Source organism: Cercospora kikuchii (assembly GCF_019650295.1).
Source record: "Cercospora kikuchii DNA, contig_00004, whole genome shotgun sequence".
Lineage (NCBI taxonomy): Eukaryota > Fungi > Ascomycota > Dothideomycetes > Mycosphaerellales > Mycosphaerellaceae > Cercospora > Cercospora kikuchii.
In genome coordinates this window covers 1820782-1848208 of record NW_025408585.1, presented here as the reverse complement: position 1 = coordinate 1848208, position 27427 = coordinate 1820782, and the positions used below count along the sequence as shown (strand labels likewise).

The 27427-nt window shown below is 53.1% G+C and overlaps 12 protein-coding genes across 12 annotated transcripts; 4 read left to right on the top strand and 8 right to left on the bottom strand.

The window, feature by feature from the left end:
* Window positions 1-787: 787 nt before the first annotated feature.
* On the top strand, window positions 788-2604 carry CKM354_000695600 (uncharacterized protein; the record flags this gene model as incomplete). The annotated part of the gene is made up of 3 exons (XM_044802291.1): window positions 788-1161; window positions 1228-1461; window positions 1515-2604. 3 exons carry the CDS (start codon window positions 788-790, stop codon window positions 2602-2604), a joined length of 1698 nt encoding a protein of 565 aa, XP_044658226.1.
* Window positions 2605-2961: 357 nt separating this feature from the next.
* Window positions 2962-3631, top strand: CKM354_000695500 (uncharacterized protein; the record flags this gene model as incomplete). Its single annotated transcript, XM_044802290.1, has 3 exons — window positions 2962-3282; window positions 3335-3398; window positions 3456-3631. The coding sequence occupies 3 exons, from the start codon at window positions 2962-2964 to the stop codon at window positions 3629-3631; spliced, it is 561 nt and encodes a 186-aa protein (XP_044658225.1).
* A 1344-nt stretch (window positions 3632-4975) lies between these two features.
* On the top strand, window positions 4976-8242 carry CKM354_000695400 (valine--tRNA ligase; the record flags this gene model as incomplete). Its single annotated transcript, XM_044802289.1, has 1 exon — window positions 4976-8242. The coding sequence occupies one exon, from the start codon at window positions 4976-4978 to the stop codon at window positions 8240-8242; it is 3267 nt and encodes a 1088-aa protein (XP_044658224.1).
* Window positions 8243-8419: 177 nt separating this feature from the next.
* On the bottom strand, window positions 8420-9388 carry CKM354_000695300 (uncharacterized protein; the record flags this gene model as incomplete). The annotated part of the gene is made up of 2 exons (XM_044802288.1): window positions 8420-9138; window positions 9196-9388. 2 exons carry the CDS (start codon window positions 9386-9388, stop codon window positions 8420-8422), a joined length of 912 nt encoding a protein of 303 aa, XP_044658223.1.
* Window positions 9389-10726: 1338 nt separating this feature from the next.
* Window positions 10727-12220, bottom strand: CKM354_000695200 (uncharacterized protein; the record flags this gene model as incomplete). Its single annotated transcript, XM_044802287.1, has 1 exon — window positions 10727-12220. One exon carries the CDS (start codon window positions 12218-12220, stop codon window positions 10727-10729), a length of 1494 nt encoding a protein of 497 aa, XP_044658222.1.
* A 2690-nt stretch (window positions 12221-14910) lies between these two features.
* CKM354_000695100 (uncharacterized protein) lies at window positions 14911-16511 on the bottom strand (the record flags this gene model as incomplete). Its single annotated transcript, XM_044802286.1, has 2 exons — window positions 14911-15785; window positions 15839-16511. The coding sequence occupies 2 exons, from the start codon at window positions 16509-16511 to the stop codon at window positions 14911-14913; spliced, it is 1548 nt and encodes a 515-aa protein (XP_044658221.1).
* Window positions 16512-18037: 1526 nt separating this feature from the next.
* On the bottom strand, window positions 18038-19026 carry CKM354_000695000 (uncharacterized protein; the record flags this gene model as incomplete). The annotated part of the gene is made up of 2 exons (XM_044802285.1): window positions 18038-18719; window positions 18770-19026. The coding sequence occupies 2 exons, from the start codon at window positions 19024-19026 to the stop codon at window positions 18038-18040; spliced, it is 939 nt and encodes a 312-aa protein (XP_044658220.1).
* A 1394-nt stretch (window positions 19027-20420) lies between these two features.
* CKM354_000694900 (uncharacterized protein) lies at window positions 20421-21625 on the bottom strand (the record flags this gene model as incomplete). Its single annotated transcript, XM_044802284.1, has 2 exons — window positions 20421-20622; window positions 20673-21625. 2 exons carry the CDS (start codon window positions 21623-21625, stop codon window positions 20421-20423), a joined length of 1155 nt encoding a protein of 384 aa, XP_044658219.1.
* A 903-nt stretch (window positions 21626-22528) lies between these two features.
* Window positions 22529-24913, top strand: CKM354_000694800 (3-isopropylmalate dehydratase LEU1; the record flags this gene model as incomplete). The annotated part of the gene is made up of 2 exons (XM_044802283.1): window positions 22529-22588; window positions 22643-24913. 2 exons carry the CDS (start codon window positions 22529-22531, stop codon window positions 24911-24913), a joined length of 2331 nt encoding a protein of 776 aa, XP_044658218.1.
* Window positions 24914-25029: 116 nt separating this feature from the next.
* Window positions 25030-25524, bottom strand: CKM354_000694700 (uncharacterized protein; the record flags this gene model as incomplete). The annotated part of the gene is made up of 1 exon (XM_044802282.1): window positions 25030-25524. One exon carries the CDS (start codon window positions 25522-25524, stop codon window positions 25030-25032), a length of 495 nt encoding a protein of 164 aa, XP_044658217.1.
* Window positions 25525-25560: 36 nt separating this feature from the next.
* Window positions 25561-25887, bottom strand: CKM354_000694600 (uncharacterized protein; the record flags this gene model as incomplete). Its single annotated transcript, XM_044802281.1, has 1 exon — window positions 25561-25887. One exon carries the CDS (start codon window positions 25885-25887, stop codon window positions 25561-25563), a length of 327 nt encoding a protein of 108 aa, XP_044658216.1.
* Window positions 25888-26336: 449 nt separating this feature from the next.
* Window positions 26337-27353, bottom strand: CKM354_000694500 (uncharacterized protein; the record flags this gene model as incomplete). The annotated part of the gene is made up of 1 exon (XM_044802280.1): window positions 26337-27353. The coding sequence occupies one exon, from the start codon at window positions 27351-27353 to the stop codon at window positions 26337-26339; it is 1017 nt and encodes a 338-aa protein (XP_044658215.1).
* Window positions 27354-27427: the final 74 nt, after the last annotated feature.

Genomic DNA, 27427 nt, shown 5'->3' with positions numbered 1-27427 from the left:
TGTCATGGGGTCGCGATTTTTGTAGTTCAGATAGTGAGTTCTGAGATCTCGAAAGTCTCTTAGTCAGTCTCTGTGAGCAATTGAACATTCTTGTCACAGCTCCATCATGTACCAGTAGTCAATTGCTACTCAGATTTGCGATACTAACGATGACTCGGACCACATTGCTTCACAAAGCCCCGACATCTTGGAAGCTCTTCCGGGCTCGTCACATGCGACATCTAGACTCCACTAGTGACATGTTCGTCATGTCGTAGGCACTACCTTGAACTCCGCAATCTGCAGTGCTGAAACAGGTGCGAGTCAGAAACGCCACATGGAAGTCTCTTTTGACTTCATGGTATCAGCTACCATGCTTGTTCCGACAAGTACGCAGAGTTGTGACAATGTGGCTTTTAACATGCATTTGGTCGTTGTAACGATTGACCAGACGGGTAGCCAATCTTCTTCCCAACTGCATGATAGCTACGAACGAGCCGGTTCATCCTTAGACCTTTGCCTGGACGGAAGTGGATCTTGAATCCCAGACGACACTGCGTCCCGTCGTAGCTTAGAGCAAGGACGCGAGAAGGAGAACCCGTGGCCGGGACACGATCTCGATGACGATGCTCTATCCGACAAACCATACTGGCGGGCATGCCCTAGGGTCTCGAAAGTGCTTCATCGTGCGTCTCGTCCTGCAGAGATGATGCTATAGAGAATCGTCCAGCCTGGTCTCCACCTGTCCAGATACTAAGAACTCGCGAAATACCATCGCTTCCCTCACAAACAATTTACCATCGTCACAATGGACCAACCAATCGACACCAAACCACCTCTCCGCCCAACAACTCCCTCTTCCTCCGCTGCCACGAGTGATCCCGCTCAAGAAGAAAAGCAGCTGGCGGGACTACACAAGGAACTTGGCCACAAGTCCTCGACTCTCAGGTCCCAGCCCTCTCATAATTCTCTGCGACCCAACGTTCCAGTCCGAGACGTCCATGGCTGGAAATGGGTTCTCGTGGTCATCTCCCTCTGCTCGGCCACTTTTCTCTGGGGCCTAGATGGAACCATCACAGCTGATATCCAAGCTACCTTTGTCCGAGAATTCCAATCGATTGATAAATTGGCATACTGTTCCGTTGCGTTCTTCTTGGGTGCTGCGGCGGTGGTTTTGACATGGTTAGTAGGACTCTGCTATCAAAATGCTCGGGATAGGATGATTGCTGACATGAACGTAATCCATAGGGGACAAGTTCTGGGACAATTCAACTGCAAGTGGATTTTCATCCTCTGCGTCGTCTTGTTCGAGATTGGTAATGTACTCTGTGGAGCAGCACCGGACATCAATGTCTTGATTGCCGGGCGTGCAATCACCGGTGTTGGAGGCAGTGGCATGTATGTTGGCGTATTGACACTGCTTTCGATGAGTACGACTGAGAAGGAGCGGGCGCTGTATATGGCCTTCCCTGCCCTGACCTGGTGAGTGGCTGGTACTCCATTGCGGAGAGACTCACCGTTGACGATATAATTAGGGGCACTGGAACAGTCCTTGGTCCTATCATAGGCGGTGCCTTTGCGGAGTCTTCGGCAACCTGGCGATGGGGATTCTACATCAACATCTGTGTCGCAGGACTCTTCGCACCGGTGTATCTCTTCCTTGTCCCATCGAAGGATCCGCAGCCCAACGCTTATTGGAAGACACGACTGTACAACATCGATTTTGTCGGTACCACACTGCTTGTTGGAAGCACCACTTCTCTGATACTGGCAATTTGCTTTGGTGGTCTGACATTCCCATGGACTTCTGGATCCATGATCACTTTGTGGGTCGTGGCTGGTGCGTCACTGCTCATCTTCGCCGTGCAGCAAGGAACTGGCTTTGCAGCTCGCCAAGTAGTATTCCCAGTCCGGATGATGAAGGATCTCCGAGTGGTGATCATCTTCATTAATGAGTGTTGCTCCGCGACGGCGTGCTTCCTGCCAATATACTTCATCCCGCTATATTTCCAGTACATTCAGAACGAGACCGCCCTGGAAGCTGGTGTACGTCTGCTGCCATTGGTCTTCTTGATGGTCGGCACAGTACTGCTCTGCGGCGCCGTGGTGACAGCAACCGGAAAATGGATACCCTGGTTCTTCTACGGAGGTGCTTTGGTTGTCGTTGGCGGAGCACTCCTCTACACTGTCGACGAAACCACCTCTACTGCCAAGCTTTACGGGTATACTGTCATCCTTGGCTCAGGCGCCGGAGCATACATCCAGATGCCATTCAACGCGTGCCAAATGCTCGTCGATCCGAGTTTGATTCCTGCTGCAACAGGTCTCATCACCTGGGGCCAGCTGGCAGCCCCCGCTATTACGCTTAGTATTGCCAATGCCATTTTCTTGAACCAGGCCAAGGATGCATTGACTGCTATACTGTCTGCAAACGCGCCAGTACTGGAGATTGTGTCTGGAGCCAGCAAGCAGTATCTGATCGATTTGGATGAGGCGACTCGACAAGCAGCCATTCATGCAATTGTGAGGGCTTTGGCTCAGAACTATGTTCTCGTCTTTGTGGGAGGCGCTTTGACGTTGATTTTGAGCGTAGTCCTTTGCATCAAGATGCAGCGCTTCTATTGAGCAGGAATGTTTACTCAGAACTGCAGGTGCAACGACGAGCTGTAGCCTCACGACTCTGAACGGCTTCCGATATGATTGCTATGACTGTCAGTAGTAATCGACAGAAAGATCCAATGATTCACTCATTTACAAACCCATTGATGTGAGACCTGGCGTCAACCGTTGCGTTGAGTGATGCATTGACGTTGTGATTGTTTGCTGCAACAAGCTTTAATTAAAGCTCCAAATTCTTTCATTCACCGAACCAAATGCACTTCAAATACAAGAACACTTCACGACTTCTTGCTCCTCTGACAATACTTCATTCAAACACCTATAAATCATCTCCCCGGCGGCATCAATGCCCAGTAAGACGCAATGAATTCTTCCACTTCTCGCGACGGCGGCGGCAAACACGGCGGCGGGTATGGCAACTCTGGCGAACACTCGCGTCGCCGCACAACATTTGACGGCGAGCGCCTGTCTTTCCGTTCGAGATGGAGTATCAGCGATCAGCAGAGGCGCTTGAGCAGTAGCGGCAATCGCGTTGATCTGGCTGCGGCCCACCCATTCCACAAGAGAGCTCCGCGCAACGAGCCACGTCAAGAAGGTCCAGGACTACAGGAAGAGGAGCACGAGTTCGCATCTCCAGGTTGGCGGTCGAACATATTGATACATCGCCAGCGTACAGCTGAAAAGGTAGGCGCATCGTACTAAACATCGTCGATTTTGAGCTGACTTGTGGCGGCAGGAGAAACCCCCACTTCCTGATGGCGTTGTCGCCGACCACCAAGGCAGCACCTGCAGCCCAGCATGTGAGTACATTGAGACCTGGGGTGGTAGTAAAGGGATACTAACAGATCACCCTCCAGTAAACACCCGTACGGACCAAGGCACTAAGCCAGACCCACCTACGCCGCTCTACCACCGCTACCCATACGAAGCACACCAGGCGCTCGCCTACGACAGATCCGATGCAAATGAGATCCACGGACGGTATGTCCTCGGCAGCACCAGCCGCGGCTGGCTCACGACGCTGCCACAATAGGGTGCGCAGGAGAGGAGAAATGGTTGGAACTAGGATGCAGACGACGTGCAGAGTCAGTGCGCCGGAATGTGTTGATAGAGTACATCACAGTACAAATGAATGAAAATCTCACCAATCGTTCCCCAGAAAGTCAGATTGTTCTCTAAAGACACAGAGGCTGCTATGCTTCTTAGCTTGGATCTATCCAGAATGATGCCTTGTGAGGCTAACAGAGATGAAGGTCCTTCCCGTAATAGCTTCAATGTTCTCAGGAGATACACGGGCTTCTCCGCTTCTCAGTCTAGCTACGTCCAAGATGATACATTAGGGTATGGCGGAGAAACGCTGGAGGTTTGTCTCCTCGAAAAATGGCGAGAGAGCTCTGCTACTCAGCTCGATGACGAGGAAAAATTGCGTCGCACAAACCGTTTGAAAAAAGAGGTGACTCGGCGCGACTACCTTGAAATTTGCCTTTCCCCAGATCAACGTAGACATTCACTGCCGCTTTACTTAGCCCCGGTCCAGATTGTGCTGCAGAGATCTGATTGAGACGCGACTGGATTTGCATGAGAACCCATCTTTCTCCAGATGACTGGAGCTTTCGCTGCCTCTATGCTGAATCAAGGTCTAGATTGTGATGCAGAGATGAGTCAGAGAGATGGGAATCACCTTGTTCTAGCAGCTGTCTTTCTCTGAAAAAAGGTCGGAAGTCACCGCTCCCTGGCGTGACGAAGAGGGAGATTTGCGTGGCAAAATCCGTCTGAGAACACGTCGTAGATTTCCTTTTTCTGACTCAATAGAAATTGTAACGCTGCTTGGTATGGCTGAGACCAAATTTGTGCTGCAGAAATCTGTCGGAGAACAGAGATGCGACTGCCTTGTGTAGAAGCAACGTGTAGGAACCGTTCGCTGCTATCTCTGACAGCGGGCAGATCTCTCTGCTGCTCAGCTCGAAGAAGAGGTATGATCTTGCTGCAGGCAGCTGTTGGAGACACGATGGCTCAATCGTGTGAAGGACGAAGTGAAGGACGAAGTGAAGTTATGGGAGAAGGTGGGGAAGCGGGAATCCCTGTCAAGCTTGGGCCCATTGAACGGTCTTGGCACAGAAAGTGTCGAAGGAGGATGAGTCGAGTCGAGTCGACAAGTGATTCCATCCATCTACTCATACAAAGTCAACAACCCGCGTCAGAGCGTCAGACTCATCGCGCAAGATAACGTTATAGATGAGCCGCTTCTCGCACCACATTCCCTAGCCAATTCCCCGCAACGTCGACGAAGATACTGTCACGAGCGCTCCTCCGGCGCCAGCCATATGCATCCTATCGCATAGCAGCACTTCCGTCACTGCAGCGACGAACCTTCAAGATGGCGTTGAACCACGCCTCCCACAACCCGACCGGCGAGGCTACCGGCCCTGCTACAGGACAGCCTCCTGCTCCTTCGGCTGAGAGCAAAGCTGCCATCCTCGACGCCGCGAACAGCGATGTCAAGGGACAGTCGGCGCCGGGCAAGGACGGCGGAGACCCCAATGCGCCCAAGAAGGAGAAGACAGAGAAAGAGCTAGCCAAGGAGAAGGCAAAGGCAGAGAAGGCGGCAAAGCTCGCCGCGAAACAGGCCAAACAGGCTGAGCTGGCTGCGAAGTCGAAACCCAAGGAAAAGACGAAGAAAGAGCAAGAGAAGCTGCCGCCGTACGTGGAAGAGACGAAGAAGGGCGAGAAGAAGATACTCAAGTCATTGGACGATGACTACCACAAGGCATACATTCCCTCTGTCGTCGAAAGTGCCTGGTATGACTGGTGGGAGAAGTCAGGCTTCCACAAGCCACAGTTCAAGGCAGATGGCAGCGTGAAAGACGCTGGCTACTTCGTCATCCCCATTCCACCTCCCAACGTAACAGGCGCTCTCCACATCGGACACGCACTGGCGACATCACTACAAGATGCTTTGATCCGATGGAATCGCATGAAGGGCCTGACAGCACTGTACGTGCCAGGTTGCGATCACGCTGGTATCTCCACGCAAAGCGTTGTCGAGAACATGCTGTACAACAGACGCAATGGAACGACGAGGCATGATCTGGGCAGACCAAAGTTTGTCGAGACTGTCTGGGAGTGGAAGGAGGAGTACCACCAGAAGATCAACAAAGTCATGAGACGACTTGGCGGATCGATGGACTGGGATAGAGAAGCCTTCACCATGGACGAGAACCTATCAGCAGCTGTTCGAAAGACATTCATCGATCTCCACGAAGAAGGACTCATCTATCGTGCGAACCGACTGGTCAACTGGTGCACCAAGATGAACACTGCACTCTCGAATCTGGAAGTTGATCAAAGAGAATTGGAAGGCTCAACCAAGATCGATGTCCCAGGTTACGACAAAAAGATCGAGTTCGGCTCTATCTGGAACTTCAAGTACCCCATTGACGGCACCGATGAGTTCATTGAGGTCGCAACGACGCGTCCCGAGACCATGCTTGGCGATAGTGGTGTCGCTGTGCATCCTACAGACGAGCGTTACAAGCATCTGATTGGCAAATTTGTCAAGCATCCTTTCGTTGATCGCAAACTCCCCATTTTCGGAGACGAAACTGTTGAGAAGGACTTCGGTACCGGTGCCGTGAAGATCACGCCAGCACACGACTTCAACGATTTCAAGCGTGGAAAGGAGCACAATCTCGAGTTCATCAACATCCTCAATGATGATGGTACCATGAACTCGAACGCTGGATCATATGAGGGCAAGAAGCGATTTGATGTCCGATACGAGATCATTAGCGAATTGGAGAAGCTCGGCTTGTACGTCGGCAAGTCTAACAACAAGATGCAAATTCCACTGTGCAGCAAGTCGAAAGATGTCATTGAGCCAATCATGAAGCCTCAGTGGTGGATGCACATGAAACCTCTGGCAGATCCCGCCATCGAGGCCGTGAAGAGTGGTGAGATCAAGCTCAGACCTGCCAATTCTGAAGCCACCTACTACCGGTGGATGGAGAACATTGATGACTGGTGCTTGTCACGTCAGCTCTGGTGGGGCCACCAGGTCCCAGCATACTACGTCAAGCTCGAGGACGGCTCTCCATATGACACAGATCCCGAGAAGTGGGTGTGTGCAGAGACTGAGGCGGAGGCGCGTCAAAAGGCCGAAGCTAAGTTCCCAGGCAAGAAATTCGAGCTTGAGCGCGATCCGGACTGCTTGGACACGTGGTTCTCCTCGGGTCTTTGGCCTTTCTCAACGCTGGGCTGGCCGAACCTCGAGAGCGACGACTTCCAAAAGCTCTATCCTACATCATTCCTCGAGACTGGATGGGATATCCTCTTCTTCTGGGTTGCTCGTATGATCATGTTCGGTATTAAGATGACTGGAAAGTCGCCCTTCAAGGAGGTCTACAACCACTCTCTTATTCGTGACTCGGAAGGACGAAAGATGTCCAAGTCGCTCGGAAATGTCATTGATCCAGTAGACATCATGGACGGCATCTCGCTCACAGCGCTCACAGACAAGCTGAAGGTCGGCAACCTGGCGCCTAAGGAAATCGAGCGCGCGACCAAGTGGCAGAAGTCTGCCTTCCCTGATGGTATTGACGAGTGTGGTGCTGATGCTCTGCGGTTCTCGTTGATCAACTATACAACTGGAGGTGGCGACATCAGCTTCGATGTCAAGGTCATGCGCAGCTACCGCAATTTCTGCAACAAGATCTACCAAGCCACGAAATATGTGCTCATGAACCTTCCTTCAGACTTTACACCCAAGGCGACAGAGGGCAAGACTGGCCAGGAAAGCTTACCAGAGCGCTGGATCCTTCACAAGCTGACAATTGCTGCTCGAGATGTCAACGGCGCCCTTGAGGCTCGCGAGTTCTCAAAAGCCACTCAAGCTCTGCACGGGTACTGGCTCTACGACCTGTGCGATGTCTACATTGAGAACAGCAAGGGTATCATCAGGGATGGCACACCAGAGGAGCAGCAAAGCGCTCGTGAGACTTTGTACACTGCTCTTGAGGGCGGCCTGCGCCTCATGCACCCAATCATGCCTTTCCTCACAGAAGAGCTCTGGCAACGCCTACCGCGCCGACCAGAGGACAAGACGCCCTCAATTGTTGTCGCCGACTATCCCCAATACGACTCAGCGCTCGACGATCCAAAGTCTGAGCGTGATTACGAGCTCGTTTTGGGATGCGCAAAGGGTATTCGATCACTGCTCAATGAGTACGCCATCAAAGAGGAGGGCACTGCGTTTGTTCGTCCTCTCAACGAGGAAGCTGCATCCACTGCATCTGCTCAGCACAGCTCGATCAAGGTCTTGTCTGGCAAGTACCTGAAGGATCTCACTGTGCTCAAGGCTGGCGATGCCGCACCAACTGGCACCGCTGTCTACCCAGTGTCTGCGGCAGCAGCGGTCTACGTTCAGCTCAAGGGCAAGGTCGACCCAGACACTGAGATCAAGAAGACTCACCCCAAGATGCAAAAGGCCAGCGAGGCTGTCAAGGAGCAGGAGAAGCTAATCGGCAGTTTGTCCGAGGGCGTGAGCAAAGAGGTGCGGGAGAAGGAGAACAGCAGGCTCAAAGATGCTGAAAGCGAACTCCGCTTGTACGAAGAAAGCCTGTCAGCACTTGAGAAGCTCAAGCTGTAAGATTTCATGATTATGGACCAATGCGCGACTCTTGGACGTATCAGTAGAGCCTAAAATGAGTATACCCTTCAGATACTAAGCTTTCATAACGAACGCTTGTTGGCAAGACCTTCTTTCCTCTCACCAACGCACCTTCCCTCCCAAACACATTATACATTCTCATTATGCATTCACTCATCACTCATCATCCTCATCCTCCTTCACCCACTGATCAAACCACCTCACAGCCTGCAAATACGCACTCTCCTGCGCAAACCTTTTCTTCGGATCCGTCAAATTCGTCCTCACAGCAAACCCATGCTCCGCATCCGCGTACAAATTCGTCTGAAAAGTTTTATTTCCCTCGATAAAAATCCCTTCGATATTCGTTCGGTTCTCCGGTGTACTCGAAGCATCTAATTCTCCAAACGCAATACTAATAGGATTTTCAATCGCTTCCCATTCGGAGGGTAAAGTGTTTGAAGGATGAGCTGTGAAACCTGCTGCGAAGGTCAAGTTTCCTCGGGTTGAGTTGGAGGAAAGGTATTTCGCTACGTATTTTCCGCCGAAGCAATACCCGACGGCTCCAATCTTGGAGGTTGGGATTCCGTATTCGGAAACGGTGGTCTGGAAGGTGGAGGTTATGATGCTTTCGATTTCGGAGGCGGGGTGGCGGGTTTGCCATTCGGAGATGTTGAAATTGGAGTTTGGGTTTGAGAGGGCGTTGGCTGGGACGGGGTCGCCGCGGAAGAGGTCGGGGATTATGGTTAAATAGCCGGCTTTGGAGAACGCGTCGGCTAGGAGGCGGTTGTTGAGGAGTTGGACGCCGAAGATGTCGGTTAGGTAGATTATGGCTGGTGGGGTGGTTTTGGTTTTCTTGTGGTGGCGAGATGGTGGGTGGGCGATATATAGGTCGACTGGGTCATTAATGTGAGTTTGGGGCTCTCAAGGAGGTTGATCTGCGAGAAAATTACCGCCATCAACGGTTCTGTATTCTCCTAAAGAGCTGCCATTACTTGCTGGGCCGTCGAGATAACATTGCTTTCGATGAAGTTTCCTAAACACATCCCCCGCATGCTCATGCTTCAGATTCGGCTCTCCATGAGCTGTAACCAGAGCTGCTACAGTGAGCAGTGTTGATGTCGTCCAAGCAGAGATGCCCCTCATCTTGTACTACCTTTGCAGAATTCGAAACGTAATTGAGATGAGATCTTTCGAAACTTACAATCCAGATTTGAAAATTACACGTCGCCATCGCCTTGCTTATGTATCATTCGATGCGGAATGCTGATCTTGACGCAAGGCCGAGTTGAGGTGACGTTCACGCCAAGCGGTCGTTCGTCCCGCCCACGTGTTGTCCCGAGTGGGTGAAGTGTCGGACTATCATGCACGCTAACTGCTTGCCAAGCATCGGTAAGCAGCCTGTATAGTGCATATCTCCTCCTCAATGCACCATTCTGGGGAAATTGGGGCCGAGACGGTCTCACAGGTGTCGGTTGCGAGATTGTTCCACATTTTGGTCCATTTTCTGGCTTACAAATTCCTTAGTGGCGGTGGCTCTGTCAAAGATGACCATGTTCGTCCGAGAGACTGATACCGCGGACTCTGGACGTTCGGTGATAGCGATATGCTCGAGAGCCCGAAAGATCCCAGTGTGAGCGTTCCATAGAATGCCGCAGGCGTCGCAGTACAAAGTGCGGTAAAGCAGCTCTTCCACTTGCCGACTCGCCTTCATGAAACGGTGCTTATTGTTCGCTTTGTATACGAGTGCCTGACTGCGGCGGTCCAAGGGCAGTAGAAACCTGTACATTTATTGCTGTGGTAAGCATGCCCACGATCAGATGTTAGACAGTACTTTGCTTAGAGTTATAAGTTAGTAATTCATGTTGGTTGCTTGAAGCGCAGTAGTTGACGAGCTGATGCTGCGGGAGGCTACCGCCGGAAAGCAAAACAGAACCTAGGATTGAGGCTCCGTGCTATGAACTCAAGTGCCCTTTCGATCGTCGTATCTCCGCATTGTGCGGCGTAGTTTAGGCGCCCAGTCTCGACAAGCAAAGCAGCCGTGGAGTCCAGTCCGCGAGAGAGAACGCAAAGTGAGCGTCATTCCCAGTCTCCGTTTTGCTGTCCACAACTAGGGAGGCAAGAGCAAGAGCTTCTCTAATGGTAGCCTCAGGCACCAGCTTCTGGGGAATATGAAGATGAACTTGTGCTGAGGGAGTTTGTTGCAGTCTCTTGCTTTCACCTTAACACCAAAGGTGAATGTAGGACCGAGACACGAAGCCGCGCAGCTAAGATGCATCAAGCGAGTCACAGTATTCGCGAGGGATCTCAAAGGTCGCGGGGCCAACGCCCTGGTTGCTTCATTTCATTCCAAGCGTGAATATTGCGTGATGGTGTATCTGTCTTCTGCTCTAAAGTCTATGGTTTGTGAAAGACACAGCACTTCCAACACCAAAAACAGGCTCTCAAGACGCTCATGAGCTCTGCCTTTTCCTTGCGATAAGATTACTCGGCGTAGCTGTCACGCCTATTCCGTCGTTCTCCCCTCCTGTAACGCCTGTCAGACCTAGAAAGCACGCCAGATTCTCCGCTTATCTGTGTGCCGTCGTCGTATCCCTCATCGTACAGCTGAGTATTCTCCAGCATCTCCGTCATCCTTTTGGTGGCGTCATTGACACGAGCTTGTTCTCGCTGGATAACGCGCTCGCCCTGCTCAGCCAACGGATTACGCGGCGGAATGGGCTGATGCACGATGGCAGGACCATAGCGTGGTGTTCTTGCCGAAAGTGTCGGGGATGATGTGTCTGTCATAGTGCGTGCAGAGATGGGCCGTCTCGCAATGGTAGTAGGCGGCGCAGTAGGGACGTAGGTGTAGGTGCGAGCAGATGTCGGGCTGCTTGGTGGTAGCTGTTGCTGTTGCTGATACTCTGCACGCTTTCGCATAGCTGCCGCCTCTCGTTCAAGCCTGACTTGCTCCAAATCCGCCTCTAGTCTGCGATCGATCTCGCGTTCCCTCTGCTGCTGTCTGGTGCTCCTGGATGATTCTCCGGTCAGAGCCGCAGCTGTGGCATGTCTGTGCTTAGCTTTTGCTTCCGATGAAGACTCTCGTGATAAATCTTCCGAATGCTTGCGAGCTGAGTTGCGCACTTCTCGTGACAAGCGATCATGCTGTCGCTGCTCTGTAGCTGCCAAAGCATCTCTGATGAGTCGTGCTTGTCTTTCATCTTCCTCGCGCTGTGCGTCCTCCAATGGTCGGTAATTGCCGGATCCAGATCTGAAAGGATGAGATGGAGAAGCTGTGCCGGCTGACGGACGGTCACGATAAATCTTGGGAAGGTCACTAAGGCCAGGAGAGGACTGTGAAGAAGGTGTAGTGGCTGGGGTTTCGAGGCCGAGACTGAGGCCGCTGGGGCGACGGCCTCTCTTGATCGACGAGCGACGAACAGGCGGCTCGGTATCATCAATCTCGTTGGTCAGAGACGAGATAGACGACTTGCGATCGATGGCGCGTCTCTCATTGATTGGAGCTCTCGGCATGGCAAGAGAAGGTACTTCTGTATACACGGCTGTGCCGTCCAGTATCTCTGCGCGCCTCACGGTTGGCTCATGGAAAGACACTCGCCTATCTGGTCGAGGTGCCGGGGGCGAAGGTGCCCGAGGTCGAACAGTACGAGACATGGGCCTTGGTGGTGATGACGAAACAAGGCTGTCGATTGGCGACTGCCTGCCGCTGTTTCCCGTAGACCGACCAGTCGATGAGCGCTTGCTGGATCTTCTGCTCAAGGGGAAGTAGCGGTATTCGCGTCCGTCGGCCATGACGATGTTGGTTGACGACGACGATGTTGGTCTACGCTCAACAACGCGCGCGGACTCGCTGTTTCTCTCTCTGACGTTGTTGCATAGTCCTTCAGCAGGGGCGTTGAGGCAACGGTACTGTTTCTGGATGGTCTGACGGTGGTTGTCTTGGTAGACGTATGTCTTGTTCTCAATGACACACATGGTGAAGGCTTGGTAGTTTGAGTGGTTGGTGTGGTGAAGAGAAAGAAGAAGTTTTATCCACTCCAAGTCTCTTCAGTCACATGCAGCGACGTTGGTGCCTGGACGCCAATGGGCTTGGCGTGTGCTAGTGTTGGTGAAGGGTCCTCTGACGCAGAAGCTATAGCTTGTGACCAATTGATCTTTTTCGAAAGCCTGAGGACCGGTGAATGTAGTCTGTTCGAGATAGGCTGCTGATTGTAGGGAGGGTGAAGGGCGACTTTTGTATCTTCTGATTCTCGGTGTTACCTGTCCGTTTGGTGGTTGCGTGAGGTGGCTGATTTTGTGACCAGAACCAGCAGTAGGGACGGGGGCTTGGCTTTATAGTGAACACTGCACACAGAAAAGTTATGGCTTGGTAATGTGCTGGTTGTCTCTCAGGCTGAGCCGGACAAAGAGGTGTCTTGTTGTGCGATTGTCTTGAGGCAAACACACGAGGTGCAGATGCAGCTCTCATGCAGGTCCCAGAGGGCCGTCTTTTAAGAAGTGCCACAGTCTAGCATGTCTGACGTGCAGAGCGCGCCGAAGCGTCAAAGGATTGCGTTCGCGTATAGACTGTCGGCGATGGGGGAATTAGCACACTTCGAAGGATCACTTGGGGACTGCACTGCCCGAAGACTTGTATGGCGGCTAGCACCACTTCGCAGCAGCAGCAGAAATGACATGGGAGACGTGGGAGCAGCATTGTCGCAGAAGCGAAACACGGACCAACAGCTTCTGCACGCTCCCATCGTGATGCTTCACCATGCATGAGGGCGCCCCGTCGTCGTCGTCGGCGGCGAACACCACGCGCAACTGGCCTGCGTCGACGCGTGTCGACCAACAGTCGCTTGCATTACCAGCACCACCACTTGTTGACAGTCTCGAGTAAGCGGCATGGGTGATTGTGTCCCGTTTCGTCGACGCCCGGCCGAGCTGCTGGGAGTGTGTGCGATGGTGTTTCATGCCATCACGACGGGGCGAAGTCTGCAAAGCCACAAGCCACACCAACGCTTGGACACTTTTTCGCCGAGCCGTCCTGCAGTGGGCGGCCTCAGGACTTCGGCGACTCCATTTCACTGATCTCCCGCTTTGCCGCACAACACAACACACCACGACCACGGCGTCGAGCAGCAACACAGATTGATCAGCGACACACTCACAGAGCCCGTTGCCTCTCCGTGCGCAATCTGTTCTCCGTGTCCTATTCTCGCCCGCAAGCCGCCAAGTCCCCTCCCCTGCTCCCATCTTGCTGGCGGCTCGCGAAACCAAGCTTGCAGCGCACGGCTTGTTGGCATACCACACCTCTTTCTCGCTAAACACTCAAGATTCTTGCCATCACCATGAGCACCCTCCTGTGCGAAGGATTCAGTTCATGCAAAGCACGTGTGTACGCCACGATAATGTCCGACAGGCATCAATTTCCCTCCGAGGCTCCAAGGCCTCACATCGTTCCTGCACGAACTACTGCCAAACTGCAGCATGGCAAGAGCTGACATCTGCCGTCCATCATCGTGCTGTGAGGCTGGTGACTGCTATTTGATCCTTCTCTAGCCACACTCGAAGCGATACACTCCCACGCCCCGTCTCTCCCTCTCGTCAAAGTGGTTGCGCGGTCCCGAATTAGAACTGCACATTCATTCTCTCCCCCAAGCACGGCGGAAAATCGCCGAGGTCGACGCTGTCCTGCACCACTCCCATACCATCTATCTATCCAAGCGAGACTCTTCCCAGGTTTGTGACTCGACTCCGATACCAAGAACACCCAATGTCTATTTCCCCGACACAGCAGGAATCCCATCCCTGCCCCTCAGCTTTGCCATACCTGCGAAGGCGATCCGCTACATACAACCAACTGTGGCTGAAGTCAGAATCTCGCGGGATTCAACAGAACCAGAAACCCACATTTTCAGTCCCGACAATTGGGCTACTGTATCATCGTCGCAACGGGCGGCGAACAGTGCTGACTAACAATTCAAGGCCTTCGCTTGCGAGCACTACTCAGCTCGAGAGAGTATTGCTCGAGCACCCCATTCCACGATACGGTCTTTCCTCGGTCGTTCACCGCTGTTTGAACTTCACACTGCTGCGAGGCCACTGAGCGCACTGCTGCCTTGCACACTTCATCACATGTCTGAATCGCTCGCCTCCTGGTACTCACGGGACCAAGCCCACTGACGACAGCAAGATCGGAACCAACACAGCCAAGACTGGAGACTTCGGAAATAGTAGATTGCTGCCTTCCTATCAAAACATTGCCGCCTTGGGTCCTGAGCACAACATGGCACCTACCGCGTCCCTGCTCACTCTAGTCAGAAATTGTCAACGGGCTGCAAGACTGTACATCTTTCGCGGCCGTAACCAAGTACCGCGCGTAAAGAGCTTCGAAATCTTGCTGAGAAATTATCCTTGTGGCAATTCAGACAGTAGAATTCCAGTTCTGTTTGACTCCTGAATTAGATACAGTCTCGCTCTGTCATTCATGTGAAGTGCTGAGGTAAAAAACATGACAGTCGAAGTAAGCAAAGACCCAGGCCTCGAGGGGCAAAAAAAAAAAACGCCTTCCAACACCGTCGCTCGCTTGCCCACTCCCCAAGTACTTCTGTCAGACTGACCTCCAGTCTGAAAGTTGAAGGTCTCTGCGCGTTAAGCACCATCAGGTCCGCATTCACCGCTCAACTGAACATCAGCCTGTGTGCAGCCTCTGCAGCCTCGGCCGTGCCGCCGCCACTAGCTGGAGCGCCGCCCTCTTGCGGGTTGGGATAGTACCAAGCTCCGATGGCGATCAACGCATACACCATGACACAGAGCGCACCTTCCAGATAGTCACTCTTCTCGTCTCTCAGGAAATTGCCGACAACGATGATGGCAATAATGAGGACAATAGCGTCATACTGCTCAAAGTTCAAAGCCATGTTTTGCACACCAATACCCCAGGCAACCAGAATGACCAGTGGGGCATTGAGAAGTGCAGTCTGAATACTGGCGCCTAGGACGTGGCTGAGAGCAAAGTTCATCTGGTTGTCGTATGCTTCGTCGATGGCCGTGATGTGTTCTGCTGCCTTTTCGACAAGTGGTACCATGATCAGACCGATAAAGGCGTCCGGTATCCCACGCTCCTCGACCATGTAGTGAATTTCCTTGACCAGGAACACAGCCATGAAACTGACAAAGGTGAGCGCAATGATCAGCGCAATGATACTCTCGGTGAGGGTCAGCTTCGGCTTGGCCAGGTCCTTATGCCGGTCATGGTCGCGTTCCTCATCAGCTTCAAGAATATCTTCGTACAGTCCGTGGTGGCTACGAGCCTGGAACCAGACGTAAATGCAGAAGGCGATCAGCAAGATGATAGCCGTTGCGCGCGAAAGCTTGGTTGTATTGTAGGTGACTTCGTCCAAGATTGCGGGACGATTCGTCAAGGAGCTGTAGTAGACTGTTGGGATGACGAGACCGAATCCAGCAACGAGCATGAGGTTCGATCCGACTTCCGAGATGGCTTCATGGAAGGTTTGCTGGGGGTGGAAGATGCCGCCGACGAAGAAGCAGAGTCCTTTTCGTCATCAGCAGATGTAAGCAGTACAAATGTTCCTTGTTAGAACTTACCAAGACACATCAACAAATTCGCCAGAATCGATCCCAGAATCGCAGCTCGAATGACAGGAACATTCTCCTCACGTCCTTGCACGAGCAAGACCATGAACAAGATAATCTCCACAACACTGCCAAACGTCGTCTCCAACAAAACACCAGCAACCTTTGGAATCTTCCTCGCAACTTCCTGTCCAGCAAATCCCACCAAGTTCGCAGCAGGAATCATGCCAATAAAGGCCGTGATGAAGATCCACAACGGGGGACCATGAGTGAACCACAACACCATTGCAGCAATCGTCCACGGCCACAAGATATTCGTCCACTTACTCGCCGTACACGAACTCGTCCAGATGATCTTGAAGAAGTGCCAAGGGTGGAACCAACTTCTTCCACTCTCGCCATCAGGTTGAATCCCAGGCGTCACTCTGTGTCCGGCATGATTGACTCTGTGGCCATGTGAGTCCACCATGGGAACTTGACTGTACCCATTGCCTCTTCCTTGTCCAACATTCTTCTCATCATGTGCTGCGTCGCCCGAGCCTGTACCAGCGCCTTGATTGTCGACCTCGTCAGGTCGAATATCTTTCCGTTTGAAGTGTCTGGCGCGATGGTGATTCCAGCTAATATTGCGATGGGGTCCCCGGGAGGACATGGTGGTGTGAGCGGGTTTGGGCCGACTTGTCATAGAGTTGGTAGTAGAGAGAGTTCCGGAGAGTTGTTACGCTTTGTAGATTTGGTTGGATCGCGTCCGACGCGTCGATTGCTGCTTTGTCGGGCGTGACTGGAGCGTCACAAGGCGTGAAGCTCGCGGGCTCGCACAGCTCACCGCCGGTGTGGAAACGAGTGGAGCAGGACAGCTTTATAGGACCAGAACCGGTCACTGTGAGGCTGTACCGGTGCACAGGCGTGGTGAAAGGCAAATAGGAGCTATGGGTGGTGAGCTGAGTGATTTACCCGACGTCGATGCGAGATCCAATGCTCTGTGCGCAACTGCGGGTATTAGTTCGTTTCTTCTTTCCTCAGTTTGAGACAGCAATACGAGAGGTAGTTGCTGGAAAGTAAGTAGAGAAAGAGCAATCGCAAGTGAGAGATATCCGCCTCGGAAATCTGCTATCCTACCTGCAGAGTGACGGACACCAAGGCGCGTAGCATGGCTTGTCCTTGTTTCTTGTTTGGCACAAGCCCGCGTGCCAACACACTGTGCCAGATCTGCAGAAGCCAAAATTCTCGCGAAGCGCGAGAGGCGTTTCGTTTCTTCTTCCCCCTAGCGACCAACCGAGCCGGGGCTGTTCGTAAGCCGAAACATTGCGCGACAGCACATGTAGCCCTAGGGCAGGAGAGAACCAACACTTCATCCTGGGTATGTATACAGCAGATTTTCCCTTCTCATTGGCGAAAGATTGATGCATTTGCTTTGTTTGATGGTTCTCCGCGATGGGCGGTGATGTTCGAGACTTTGGCTCCCGTCGTACCGGCACGACTGTGGCGTGACCGCATCGTGCAGAACCCGTGTCAAATCAAGGCAGTCTCCCGCCAACGTGGTCAAACCGGAATAGAAGCAACAACACTTTCTCCATGGGCATGATGGCCGCACGACAGCGCAGAAAAGCTATGTTCTGTGGCCGACTCGTGTAGTCACCAGTGGGCTGAAATTGCGGGATTCTGCTAAGCACGAGGAGCAGAGCTTCGCGCGTTTGGTCCGACGATCCTGGCGCAACACGTTCGCTGAAGGCGTCCAGGCTATTGGCCAAGTCAGCTTTGCACAGTGTGCGACAAAACTGCCGCTGGATCTGCGAACAGATTTAGCAAATTTGCAGCGTACGCTCTCTATAGCTGCCAAGGTACGCTTGTCTTTGGGCTCTCGTACGCCAGTAATTCGGGCCCATCCACGAGGGCGAAGCAGGAAGATGCCTGTAAAACCATCAGTTCGGCTAACACATCCGGATGCAATCGCGCTGAAAGAACCATTCTTCGAAGAGATGAACTGTTCTCGTCTTTTCAATGTGCTGTCATTGCCTCGTATGTTGTCCATCCTTGCGCCATTACTCATTAAGTCATACATTATATACATCTGTTGCTGATGAGGCTTGTACATATCAGCTCGTCGTTCATGTTCGCTTTTCACCGCTTCGCTGGCACTGTGTCACAGTGACATCCTCCCTTTCGCTGTTCTCATCGCGACCTGTCGAATTGAAGCATCATGACACGCCCTTACGTGCCATCATCAGGTTTCGTGTTACCGTACGTCGCTTTGCCGCAAAGCTCTGCCAGGAACCATCCTGTGCCCGGTTCCATGGGGGTTGAAGGACCAACATCGTACCACGCGAAGACACCGGTGCCGCAGTTCAGCTCTCCAGTGTTCCATTGGACTGGAAATTCCAGCCTACACTCGCCGGTGCGAATGTCCCAAGCAGAGACGGCGCATTGCCAAGAGGTGGCGCACAGCTGACAGCATTGCGAGGCATCGGTCGTGTTAGTCTTCCAGGTCGCACCAGCAGATGGTGTGTTGTCCAGACGCTGAATGCCGTAGCCTGCATACGCGCTGACCATGGCCGTTGGAGAGCACTTCGGGTCTAGGGTCACAGTTGCTGTTTGGCCCTTCTGGGTGATGGTTTCGCTTCCGCAAGTGGTAGGCTGCTCGGCAAATGCAGTTGCAATGGCATATGCCTTGCCGCCGGTCTTGATACTGGTCACGGTGCCTTGGCTGAAAGCCGTGTGAGCAGTGAAAGTGCTAGTCTTGCCAGCTGGGACATAGGTGTACGTCTGGCCATATGTGGTGTAGGACGTGATTGTCTTCGTGCAGACAGCTTCTTGTCTGGGGTTGAGACCAAGCTCGCGCTTCCTGACAAAGTTTGATTTTCCATAGATAGTTCTTGTCGAAATCGGAGCCGAACTGCGATGCGTTAGCAGCTGTTCAAGTGAGGGTGAGGTTGGACGGCTTACACAACGCCAGTCGCCGTGCACGTGGTTGTCGTGCTAGTCAATGTCTGAATCGTGGTCGTGTCGGAGAGAGTCGTGATCAAGGTGAAAATGCCCAGGTCCTTGATAGTAGTTGGGTAAACCGTCACGACATCGGTGGACAGGTACGTCGCAGTCCTCGTGGGCACAATGATCTGTCGAGTGATGGTGGCGCATGTCGCTTCTTGCGGAAGTGCATAGGCGTAAGCTGCAAGCAGGGCAAAGAGTGCGAAGAGCAGCATGGCTGTGGAGAAGTCGTCGCGGCTTGTGAAACGAAAGTTTGGATCAGATCGACAGAGTAGAAGTGGCGGCCTTCTATCTGTATGCCTTGCAAAAAGCTTGGTCGAGTCAAGTGAATGCCTGTGATGCTCAAGCCGTCCGTGGTGGCTGGCGAGAGTCGTAAATGTCTTGAGGTCGGGAGGTATGTGAACGGCGTTGCGCCCACGTCCTTTTTATGTTGAAGCCTTCCAAACGAACGTCGAGTGTCTCGCCTTGCGCCTGCCCTCCACGTGCGGCTACGTGCAGCACGATCGCAACGGTCGGAGGCAATATTGCGACGGTGACTGTGTGGTAGCGGCAGAGTTCAACGGTTATTTCCTTGAGACTCCTGTGCGACGACTTGCGGGCAGCATCTTGTTGCGCGACCTGCATCTGCATCTGCCCATGTATCGCCACTTTGAGCCATCATGCGAGCACTAGTGCAGGTCAATATGCAGGAACGGATGGCATTCGCTGTGGGAAGGAACTAAATGCGGCGTACAGATTGTGCTTGCCGAGTGATGCGTCTCCATTTGCACGAAGAACACCCGACTTCAACTGGAACGTCATGTCAGTTCTGCGGTGATCAACACGTATCTCCAGACGCTGTTATCCACTTTCTCCAGCTTCGTCGCATCACCTCGGTTGTCGACTCCGAGGCGGACACAATGATGCCGGGTGTTGCGTGATGCTGGACAGTGAATCTACGCGAGACCGCTCGCTACTTCGCAGTTCGGGTGGCTGTAGCAGGGACTGCATGCACCCGAAAATCTGCTCCTTGCTGCACCCGCAGAATCAAATCACGCCGTGTAGCACCCCACCCTCTTTTCAATCGTGCCTGAAAGATTTTCGCTGCCGTCCGACAACCGACGAGAAGATGGGTGGTTGGGGAGGCGGTGGATGCAATGCAATGCAACTTCAACAACTGCGCACAAAGACGATCCCTCCCACGACAGGCCTTCTAGCTGCATCTCGAAGCTGCCAAAGACAACCTCGACGTGCGACCGATCCGACTCGCGGCGACTGGGGAGGGAACGGCTCTAAAGTTCTGTCAGCTCACATCATCACCCTAATGCGACACGCGACACAAATAGATGGCACCTCGAGCCGCCATGAGGTAGCCGGAATGTGAGATGAACGATCAGAGGAATGCGGAGAACACGCGCAAAGCACGTGCTGTCCACGATTGACAGGTCATTCAGCCCTTGCAGGAGTCTACAGCCCGCTCTCAATAACATCGGCGCCCCGGGTTGATCATCGCTGTTGTGCGGAGAACCCCGTTAATTTGGCTCACTATACGCGCCTGTCCAGATTCATCAGAGCAGCAGGAGATGCTTCTCAGAACTTCCGAATCTTGCTATTTTTATCTGGCCATCATCTAATCGAAGGAGGCAAAGGCTAGCTCGTAGGCCAGCCCAAGGGTCAATCTAGCATGTTGCAGCATGTGATCAAAGTCAAGGTACTCAATCTTGTCCTCAGTGGTGTGAATCTTCTTGTCACTGTACTTGAAATCCGACTCGATGACGAAGGCGCTGGGGTAGCCAGCCTTGCTGGCGCTAGCATGATCGGAGCACGCGTAGCTGGCAATCTGTTAGCGCATACCATAGGAGCAAGATCAACATCAACTCACCCGCAAGCAGTCTCCACATACGGAATCGTGCAGTACTCGGTCACGACTTTCTTGATGAACTCAGTCAGGCCAGGGTCGACGTAATCGGTAATAACGCCAACAGATTCGGGTTCGCCAGCTTCCTTAGTGCCATGCGTGTATCCGGTCATGTCTTGCTGCAGCATGGCCTTGACATCTCGACCTTGCTTTTCGTACGAGCTGAAGATCGCTTGCGAGCCAAGCAGACCACCCTCCTCCGCGCTGTACCAGTGGAACTCGACAGTGTTCTCGGCCTTGCCGTGTGCGATTTTGGGATCCTGGACGAGCACGCGGAGGGCTTCCAGAATAGTGACGGTACCAGAGCCATCATCATCCGCGCCGGGCGCTGCGAGTATAGATGGCAGGAACAGGTTGATGCTGTCCTGATGTGCGCCAATGACGACAGTCTTCTCGCTCTTGCCTGGAAGTGTGGCGATGATGCTGTTTTGCCCCCACGGGTGCTTGAAGAACTGCACGACTCCCACGCCAGCATCTGTCAAGGTCTGGTTCACTTGGTCAAATAGCCACTCGGACGACTGTCGGCCATAGTCGCTCTTGTAGTATCGTGTGTGGAAGCCTGTGAATCTCTCCAAATGCTTGCGCATCTTCTTCTGATCCAAACTCTTGAGAAGTTCCGACACGGTCTCGTTCTGGGCGATCTTATCTGGGAAGGTGACCTTCTTCTTGCTCGCGAATGTAGAGACATCGAGGTCTTGGTGGTCTGTAACATCGAAGAAGCGCACACCCTCACGGCGTAACTGCCACTTCTCATCCTCGGACACCCATCGACGTTCGGATGGCGATAGTTCGATCAGGTACTTTTCGCCAGATGCGAAGGGCGTCTGCTGTTGCAGACCATTGTAGAGGTCGGCGAACGATGGAACCGAGATGGCCGACGCAGACGATGCTGCAAGGAATACCGACGAGAGCTTCATTGTGGAGTGGTCTGGCTAATAAGGGTGCAGGTGAGATGAATGCTCCAAGCTTGAGCTTGTGTATGATGGTGTCCTGGCTGCCTGCTGACGCCGGTGTCGCCGGTGGCTGGTCGCGTCACCACAAACAAACTTGGACTTGGACTTGCCGATGCGATTTGTGTGCAGCTACACAACAGACGTCGCCATGTACAATCCTACCTCTTGATGCAGGAACCAGCTGCTCTCGTTTGTCGCGTCAAGTCTTATTTGCATCACGCGCTTCGGCTTCGACTCTTCGTCATGAGGAAGCACGCCGTTCCCCGCGTGCGACCGCTGGGCGTGCGTAGGGATGCCTCTTGTTAAGCGGCATCTTGCTTTCTCATATTCGGCTGTCCGATTTGACCAAGAGCGACTTGATGGCTTGCGCTCTGTACTCTCCTCTGAGCATCGTCGCGCGGTTGGAATTTCAAGTCTCGAGTGCTGGAAGCATTCGGGGAGTCCCAAGCATTTCAAAGACCTGCAAACTGTGCCCCGCTGCCTCCGATCTCGAGCCATGGCATCGCACTCCGGTATTCGGAGGGGTGCAGGACTCAGGACCGCCGCCGGGACGGACTTCTGCAAAGATGGGCGGTGGCGGCTCATTAACGGCGTCGGCGGATGCTGGTTGCTCGATCCGCGTGTGGCCAATGATGTTGAGCAGAAAGCTGGCTGACCATGAGACGCCGATATCGCAGCCCACCTGCTCTTGAATACTTTGCTATACATTGACGCTGCGGGCGTGAGGCAAGGGTACCGCTCATTGCTTCTGCTTGTTTCTGACTCCCCGACACCATAAATACCTCCTGTCTGACATTGACCCACGAATACTCTCCGCCGCGGTCACGACACCATTTCCAACCTTTAGTTCGAGCACACACCACCAGAATGCCAGGCGTGGTGAAAGGGCCGTCGACCCTCTACGACAAGGTCTTCGAGCAACACATTGTAAGCCATTGCCAGAGAGCGGGGAGTTCGTGTCGTGCTGACGGGGACTTCTAGGTCGACGAGAAGCCAGATGGCACCGTCCTCCTCTACATCGACCGCCACCTCGTGCACGAAGTCACTTCCCCTCAAGCGTTCGAAGGCTTGAAGAATGCTGGCCGAAAGGTCCGAAGACCTGACAACACCCTTGCAACCACCGACCACAACGTTCCCACTACCTCACGAAAAGGTTTCAAGAACATCAGTGACTTTGTCAAAGAGGATGACAGCAGATTACAATGCGAGACCCTCGAGCAGAACGTTAAGGACTTCAACCTGACGTACTTCGGTCTTGGTGATAAGAGGCAAGGCATTGTCCACGTTATCGGGCCAGAACAGGGCTTCACCCTGCCTGGTACCACAGTCGTCTGCGGTGACTCGCATACGAGTACACATGGCGCCTTTGGTGGTCTTGCCTTTGGTATTGGTACCAGTGAGGTGGAGCATGTATTGGCAACACAAACCCTCATGACGAAACGAAGCAAGAACATGAAGATCGAAGTGAACGGAGAGCTTGCCCCTGGAGTCAGCAGCAAGGATATTGTATTACACGTAATCGGTATCATTGGCACAGCTGGAGGTACCGGGCACGTCATGGAATTCTGCGGTTCCGCCATTCGCAGCTTGAGTATGGAGGCCAGAATGAGCATGTGCAACATGTCGATCGAGGGTGGAGCACGTGCTGGCCTGGTCGCGCCGGACGAGATCACTTACGAATACATCAAGGGCAAGCCATTGGCGCCCAAATACGATTCCCCAGAATGGAAGAGGGCCATTAAATACTGGGAGAACCTCAAGAGCGACCCTGACGCGAAATGGGATGCCGTGGTTACTATTGATGCGAAGGACATCGCACCTACTGTCTCGTGGGGCACTTCACCTCAAGACGTGGTGCCGATCACCGGCAAGGTCCCAGGCCCAGATGACTTTGACGACAAGGACAAGAAGTCGGCCTGTGAGCGGGCTCTGAAGTACATGGGACTCACAGCTGGAACTCCTATGACCGATGTGGTCATCGACAAGGTCTTCATTGGATCTTGCACAAACTCTCGCATTGAGGATTTGCGAATCGCAGCCCACATTGTAAAAGGCAAGAAGATCGCATCGAATTTGAAGCGTGCAATGATCGTGCCTGGGTCCGGTCTCGTTAAGCAAAGAGCCGAGTCTGAAGGATTGGACAAGATCTTCACCGACGCTGGTTTCGAGTGGCGTGAAGCAGGCTGCTCCATGTGCTTGGGTATGAACCCAGATATTCTCTCTCCTGGCGAACGCTGTGCCAGCACAAGCAACCGAAACTTCGAGGGCCGCCAGGGTGCTGGCGGTCGCACACATCTGATGTCACCAGCAATGGCCGCTGCAGCGGCTCTCGCTGGCAAGCTCGCAGATGTCAGGCATCTCGAGGGCTACGAGCAGGCTCTTCCTCAAGCCAAGATTGCACCCACAAACGTCGAGGCTCATTCGGAGGATCCTGAGTCAGACGTCGACCTCGACAAGATCTTGGACCTCCCTCAAAACCAAGATATCACAGCATCACCAAGTGACGTGCAAAAGTCTGCTTCAGGCTCGCCGGGTATGCCACCATTCAAGCAGCTCAAGGGTCTCGCAGCGCCTATGGACCGCAGTAACGTCGACACCGACGCGATCATTCCGAAACAATTCTTGAAGACGATCAAGCGCTCAGGTCTCTCCGCTGGTCTCTTCTATGCATTCCGATTCAATGAGGACGGTTCATTGAACAAAGACTTCGTGCTCAACCAAGAACCGTGGACAAATGCCAAGACCCTTGTGGTGAGCGGTCCTAACTTCGGCTGTGGCTCTTCAAGAGAACACGCGCCTTGGGCTCTTCTCGACTTTGGCATCAAATGTGTCATCGCCAGCTCATTTGGTGACATCTTCTTCAACAATTGCTTCAAGAACGGTATGCTGCCAATCAGGATCACCGATCAGAAGATCTTGCAGAAGCTCTTCGATGAGGCTGGCGCCGGCAAGGAGATCGAAGTAGACCTTGAGAACAATGTGATCAAGGATGCTGATGGAAACGAGATCACAAGCTTCGAAGTGGAGGAGTTCCGCCGACACTGCTTGCTCAATGGTCTCGATGACATTGGTCTTACCATGCAAGACAATGACAAGATCGCCAAGTTTGAGGCGCGACGATCTGAGGAGACACCGTGGTTAGACGGCTCCGGCTACCTTGCTAAGCACAGGACAGGGCCTGTAAAGGTTGAGGCAGCTCCTGTACCCAAGACGAATCGTGGAGAGGAGAAGACCGAGCCTCTCGAGTGGTAGAAACGAAGAGTAGCTACATGCGGAGAGCGAAAACGAAAATGCCACGATCAATGATGATGACGTTCACACCTTTTCCAACCATGCCTAATTTGCCAAATTGCTCACAACCGATGCTCCTACTTCGCCAACTCCGCAAAATTCTTCTTCTCATGCTCCATAATCGCGTCAACCTTCGCAGCACTCGCACTCGAAGGATCAAATTTATACCCCACCCACTCCTTCGCCAACCTCCTCGCCAACTCCAACCCAATGACCCTCTCCCCCATACACAGCACCTGCGCATCATTACTCAAAATCGCCCTCTCCACGCTGAAACTATCATGTGCTGTCACAGCTCTGATGCCTGGGACTTTATTCGCGCTGATTGCGACTCCGAGTCCTGTACCGCAAATAAGGAGAGCGCGATCGGCTTTGCCGTCTTTGATGAGTTTTGCGGCGTCGACGGCGGGGTGGGGGTAGGCGGTTTTATCGGAGGTGGAGTTTACGCCTACGTCGATGACTTGGGAGACGCGAGGGTCGGCTTCGAGGTCGGATTTGATTTTGTTTTTGTAGCTGCAGCCTGCTTCGTCGCAGCCCATTGCTATGCGAAGGCCTTGTTGAGAGGAGGACATGGTTGCTGTTGTGATTTCGTGTCTAGTTGGTGGGTTTTAGAGCTGGCTTGTGTCGTAGTCTGCTATTTTGTCCGCGGGTTTACTTTTATCTTTATCTTCTTGAGACGACGATGAAGAAGAAGATGATGAGTATTGCAGCTTATAATCCTGTCGTCTCGGAACGCCCACACTCTTCCGTTCACTGTGGTAATTCTCTGGATCTTCCGGATTGCCCAATACAGTTCCCTTTTGCTTCCAGTGACTTGGCTCTTGCTTCTCCCACGTTCGTGCCGTGCCTGTTTTGTGGTTGACGATGGTTTGGCGGAAAGAAGCTGACTGTACGCTGGTGCCCCAGCAGATCTTTATACGTTTCTTAGACTCCATGGTCGGCGTCTGAATGCGGGCCAACGAGAGCTTGTCGGTTGAATTGACTGTCGGCGCCCAAGTTACTTGGTTGCGGGTGATCTCATGCCGCGTGCCCGCCACCTGGAGCAAGAGGGGAAAGGTGAGCTGGGCTTTCAGCCGGAATGCTCAATCGGGCAAGTCGGTGGCCTCGCCCACATTGTGGGGTCCTCGAGACGAGGCTGCGGTTTCCTGTCGACGACATTGCTTGTCGGTGCACTTCTTTTCCATCAAATTGCTCATCGCGTCTCCATTTTGCAGTCGAAAGCAGCTAGGCTGAGCCGCCAGCATCTCATGTCTATTCCGCGCAAGAAACGGAGACACTGCCCGCCAGCCAGCCAAATGTCGCAAGCCTCGTGCCAGGAAACGGGAATGTATCTGGTCACTTGGACTTGCCTAGTAATGAAGATACCATCCGTTCTTGCCAGCTACTACTTTATCCAAACCGCAGGCCTATCAACTCCCAACTGCAGAAGCTTCACGAACGACCCATTCTGACATGCCAGGTTGAACTGGTAATGCGTCAACCTGTTAGCATTCAACAACTCAAGAGCCTCCTTGAAATCCCGTTCCAAGTCATGAAACACCTTCTCCGGCTCATCTGGAGGCTCAACTTTCCAGAGTACACCTTCCTTGGTCAGGTCCTCTATCCGCGCCATGAGCGACATGTGGTTGCGGGGGCTGTTCCTGGCGAAAGTGCTAAAGTATCTACTCTCCCTAGAGGATCTTTCGGACCCCGGGAGCAGCAAGGGCGTGAGGAATGGTATCTTCGGCGCACGGAATAAGAAGTGCGTGGGAATCTTTTCCACCAACATTTTAAGCAAAGCCTCGCGAGTTCCTTCGGCAATTCTCCTGACTTCAGCCGCCGCGCGGCCTCGAAAGTGATCATCCTCAAAATCGTTCTCATCACCAGCGTAGAGCGAGATTCTTACGCAGCAACTCAGGTTGATAGTGATAACAATATGTTTGAGGGCTGGCATCATCATCAGAAGCCGACCCGAAGCCATGCTGACGGTCGTGAAGTTGCCAGGAAAAATGTACTGACACCTCGTCCTCAAGACCAGGTGCTCGACGGTGGCAAGTCCAATCCGCACACCGCCTGTCAGGGACTGCAGAATCGGCAATCTGCCGACTTTCGTTTTGCGGTCGTAGAATTGTATAGTGAGCACTTTGCGCCTCTGACGCAGCTGCATTTCTTTCTCGTATTCGGCCTTGAAGGCTTTGCTGACCAGCAGAAGCTTTGGAATAGTGTGGAACGTCAGTCTCGCGTCGGGCAGATGGTCGTGGACAACGAGATGCTCTTGCGGAATATCGACGTGCCGCCACAATCTCCTGAAGATCATGTATCTCACTTCGGGAGGAAGTCTGAAGAATGGGGAGTCGTTGGGTTTTTCCGTCGGAGGCACGATCTGTAGTAAGTTGATGGGCGTCCATCTTATACGTGGCATCCTGGTTGCGAGTTGCTGATCCTTTCTGCTGAGTTATTCCTGCTAGAAACGCGCTGTGCCTCCGATGTGCATCG